This window comes from Rhincodon typus, unplaced genomic scaffold (assembly GCF_021869965.1).
Source record: "Rhincodon typus isolate 14 unplaced genomic scaffold, sRhiTyp1.1 hic_rhity00002171, whole genome shotgun sequence".
Lineage (NCBI taxonomy): Eukaryota > Metazoa > Chordata > Chondrichthyes > Orectolobiformes > Rhincodontidae > Rhincodon > Rhincodon typus.
In genome coordinates, this window is record NW_025967809.1 from 8339 (window position 1) to 13019 (window position 4681).

The 4681-nt window shown below is 38.7% G+C and overlaps 1 protein-coding gene across 1 annotated transcript in view; it reads right to left on the reverse strand.

The window, feature by feature from the left end:
• Window positions 1–397: 397 nt before the first annotated feature.
• Window positions 398–4681, reverse strand: part of LOC109915061 (cation-independent mannose-6-phosphate receptor-like) — a gene marked incomplete at its 5' end in the record, with an annotated part of 16009 nt that continues 11725 nt past the window's right edge. The window contains one exon of the mRNA XM_048592988.1: window positions 398–1782. Coding sequence (XP_048448945.1) covers window positions 1342–1782 — 441 coding nt within the window. The remainder of the gene's footprint in view (window positions 1783–4681) is intronic.

Here is a 4681-nt window from a genome sequence, read left to right on the forward strand (position 1 = left end):
CAAGCAAATGACGAACAGACCATTTGAAGAATATGTCCAAGTGGTTTACAAACAGAGATAGTAGGAACTGCAGATGCTGGAGAATCCGAGACAACAAGGTGCAGAGCTGGATGAACACAGCAGGCCAAGCAGCTTCATAGGAGCAGAAAGGCTGATGTTTCGGGCCTAGACCTCTAGTCTCTTGTTTACAAACAATGTTGTTTCTCTTTTTCTCCTTAAAATATTACCAAAAACTTACTGTGAAAATGAATGTACCTTCAACTGTATTATTAAAGAAAGCAAATGTTGCAACTAATTCTTAAATCAAATTATACATTAAAATTTTTAGGGTGTGAAAAGATGCAGCATTTTGTCAGAATGCGTTGATGAAATGACAAGGTGTTACATGGAGCATAACTAGAATGGGAATATTTTCACCTTTTATTGAAATGGGTGTTGCTTCATATTACAACAAAATTATCAAACTTTCTGTAGAAACAAAAATCACATATCTTTGATTTGAAAATAATTAAAAAACTCTTTGAACCCAAACCAGAAATAGATACAAAAAAAAGAACACCTGCCCAATACATTGTTGCACTTTGGTTCCAACCCATCAATTATGCACAATAATATTGTAAAATATACTTCAAAGGAGGGTCATGCAAAAGGACTAGGCCGACATATCTTGAACATTTCCTGTCAACTTTTATACTTGCATGTAGCACATTTTTGACAATATTGTGCAACCTTTTGTCAAATGTTTCCTTTCAGCATATGAATCTAACAATTTTCCAAAAAAAAAAAAAAACAAAAAGATTATGTCAAAACCCTCTGCATTTCCCTACATCACTGTAGTTTCTGGTTGGGAGGATGAACAAAGTACCAGTGTTCACTAACCCTTTCCTTTTTTAACTTGCAATAAATATTGACACAAAAAGGGCAGTGCTTCATGGAAGCTAATCAAAGATATTGAGCTGCAAAGTAACAAATATTCTTTTACTTTGCTCCCCTTCCTTTTCATTGTCAGAAGAGTAAGGTCAAAGCTAAAGAAAGCATCATAGAGCTCTTTGCAATACTTAGGTGCAATAATTATTGCCCCAAAGAAATGGCCATGTGCACAAGCTTTATTATTTAATATATAAATATCCCTTAGGCAAATGCTAGTAAATCAGCAAAGATTTGTCCCCTTACACATTACTGTAAACAATCAGGAGTGTTTATGGAGTTCCCTTGTTGCATATAATTTGCAAAAAATCAACAGGGTTATTCAAACATTCAGCAGAGCAAATGACAGGCAGGCCCCTCTCATTCAGTCTGCTGGGCTGGGTGTCCTATCAAGTTATTAGACAAGCACAACGGTTAACCCTTTAGCATGTCCTCATCACTGTCATCATGAAAAGTTACATTTGTGGAGTCATTTTCTGGCCTGTTTCGCTTCATTTGTGGTTTCAATTTTCCCTTTGTTTCCTTCTTTTCATTATTTAAACCAAGTAAATCCTCATCGCTTTCATCATGAAAGTGCTTATTCTGTGGATGCTGCTGCTTTTGATTGCCCCTGATCTTGGGCTCTCCTGTTCTTGTAGAGGTGATTTTCACTCGTGGCACAGTCAAAACCTCATCTTCACTGTCTGGATCATCCAGTGGGAATGAACCGAAGACATCAGCGTTTACAGCTTTAGTGATATGGTTCAAGCCATTTTGCTGGTACTCCTTTGCTGGTTTCTGTCCATTCTCAGATGAGGAGATTTCTTCCATCAACCATTCAGTCTCATTTTCATCACCGCCCTCTTCTCCATTAATCTGATTGGAGGGAAAAAATGTAAAATTACTTCCCATCCTGATTTTACTGTGATCCTAGCCAGAATATTTTTAACCCTGCCTTTCAGTGTGTACACTAGAATTCCGACAGAACAGCTTCAATTAATCTTATTTCAATGGTCACCCAATGCTGGATACCCATGATTAAATGGCAAAGGATAGATATCCAGCTGGCAGGAGAGTTAATAGATTTACTAATTATTCACCTGTTGTGCAACACAGTCTTGATGCTAGCATTTCCATTCTGTAGCTTAATATTCCATTTAACAACTTGCATTAAGCTGATACATATTTTTCTGCAAGCATGACTCCTCAATGGTGCTACTTAAAGGGATCAAACTGCTTACATTTTAGTTGATGACTGATTTCCTTTGGCTATTGCTAAAAAGCTGTATGATAAACTCACTGAAAACATGAAACAAAGGTCTGTAGAGATTAATATAGCAGGCTTTTTTTTTGGCTGACTTCTATGGTTTCTACACAAACCAGCTGCTCCCAACCTCCAAATACTGGTATACAGGTCAGCCTTCCTCCTGGAGTCAAGCACAACTGGGAGAATCAGTGGTCACAATGCAGGGAAGAGAAAAATTCTCATAGGGGGCCATATCTACCCAAGGTGACGAGGGAGCAATTCCCCTACCTGAATTTTCAGGGAGGGAAAACGTGTGATATTGGAACTTCTTAATTAAGTCTTCACTGAAAAGGTGTCAATTGCTGCAGTCACAATTCTAACTTCAGGGCAGAGGGAAGAGCACATAGCGAGTTGGTGTAAAGGTGACCTGGGCGACCAACATTTACGTATTTGGGACAGGAGTTAAAAACTTGCAAGGTGCCGTCCACTATTGCACAGAGGCCACTGAGGCTCTCTATTGAAGGACAGGTAACAGCATTCCACAGTTTCTTGCCCAAGACATGCAGATGGATGGAGCACAATTGTTTTTTTCCGTTGTATGAACTCTGCATAATGGGAAGCAGTGACCACAAGTACACAAAAGTAAGAAATAGGATAAGTTACCATATAGTCTGTGAGGTCTGCTCCATCATTCAATACAATCATGTTGATCTTCAGATTCAACTCCACTTTCCTGCCTGATCCCTTTAACCCTTATTTTCCCAGAGACCAAAAATCTGTCTATCCTAGCCTTAAACGTATGGAAATTCTTCAAACTTGAGCAAATAAAATTCTCACCTCAGTCTTAAATGATCAACCAGCTCCTTATCCTGGAATTGTACCTGATGTTTTGGATTCGCTGACCAGCGGACATAATCTTTCAACATCTATCCTACCAAATCACCTCAATCTTTTACAATTCTAAACCCCAATGAAGCTAGATTAATTTTTCAAAAGTTTGAAATTTTGATAATGCCTCAGTAATAAAAACTAAGCGATAATGATACTAAGATGTAGAATAGATGACTTATAGGCCCTATTTATCATCTCTGTCATGTACTGGGGTGGATTGCACTCTGATATGCAGTTGTTTAAATCATTGGCCATGCATTAAGCAGGTTCATAAAAATATATTCTTACCATCTCCACAACATAGCAGTTGGAATTACCCAATTTTACTTCCTCTAATGATCATTCTAAATACAGATCACTGTATAAAGAAATACCTCCTAACATTGGGCTTGAAGCTGTCTTTCTGAGCTGGTGTAGATCGACTTCTCCAACAGTTGTGGCTGACCTTCTTTCATGAAAGCACCGCAACTGAAGATCATACGCTCCTGTGAGCCTGTACCACCATTCAATAAGATCAAGGGTGATCTGCAACATAGCTCATTCTCCCAATACCTTGGGGTAGCAAAACCGAAGTTTTAAATTTAACAATTTACATCGTTTCAATTGTTGTTTGTGGAGGGGAGTTACAAACTATTACCACTGTATTTAGAGATTTTTTTTTCTAATTTAATTCCTGAACTAGTTCTAATTTTTAGCCATTTGTCCCTGTCATCATGCATTGGGGTAGAGTGCTGGAAATCAAGCCCCACTATTCCTGGAATTGTCACAAATGTGAAAATCAGAGGAACCTGCCAAATTGCCCAATCTTATCTGCCTATTTCAATTTAAAACAGCATACACACTATGCATCTCCATTAACAAACAAATAACTTTATTGTAAACAAACTGTTTCTAATTATCTTTCTCTGCATGTTGACTATATTTGATGACCCTTGAACTCAGCATTCCTGTGTTTGAGCAATCCAACCTACAGCCATACCTCTCTATCTACTAGCTGCATGAATCATATTACGTTACATCTCTCATGCCACAATCTTCAAATCCAGTTTCCCAGTCAGGTTCACCTTCTGCTCTTCTCCTCTTCCCTACAACCTCGTCACCCCACCTGGCCGAGCTCCTGGTCTTCGCACCCTATTCCTGACGGAGCCATACAAACCCGGGTCCAGCTCCTGATCACTCCCACTATTTCTATAATTTCAGCCACCATAATATTCAAATAGAATTTCTCTTGCTGTAGATTCAGGTCTGCGATTCCTTTTACTGCTCAACTCCCTTCCTACACCTACCAAGCAGAAACTCACTTCACCTTCTCACTTAGTCATGGTCAGCCCTGGTTGTGATAATGCACTCAGATAAGTCAGTATGTCATGAATCAAAGCTTCACTTCAGAAACTGAAGCACATCTTAAGCACCACTATAATGCAACATTGAAGGCGTGCTGTGACGTCCTCTCATTTGAAGAGGAGAAATTCTACACTTAGCATCCTCTATTTGAGCAGATAATATAGATCCCTTGGCACCTTTTGAAGAACAATATTCTGATCATTTGTCTCTCATCCAATAATCCAAAATATTTCAGAGATAGTAGGAACTGCAGATGCTGGATGAGAGACAAATGATCAGAATATTGTTCTTCAG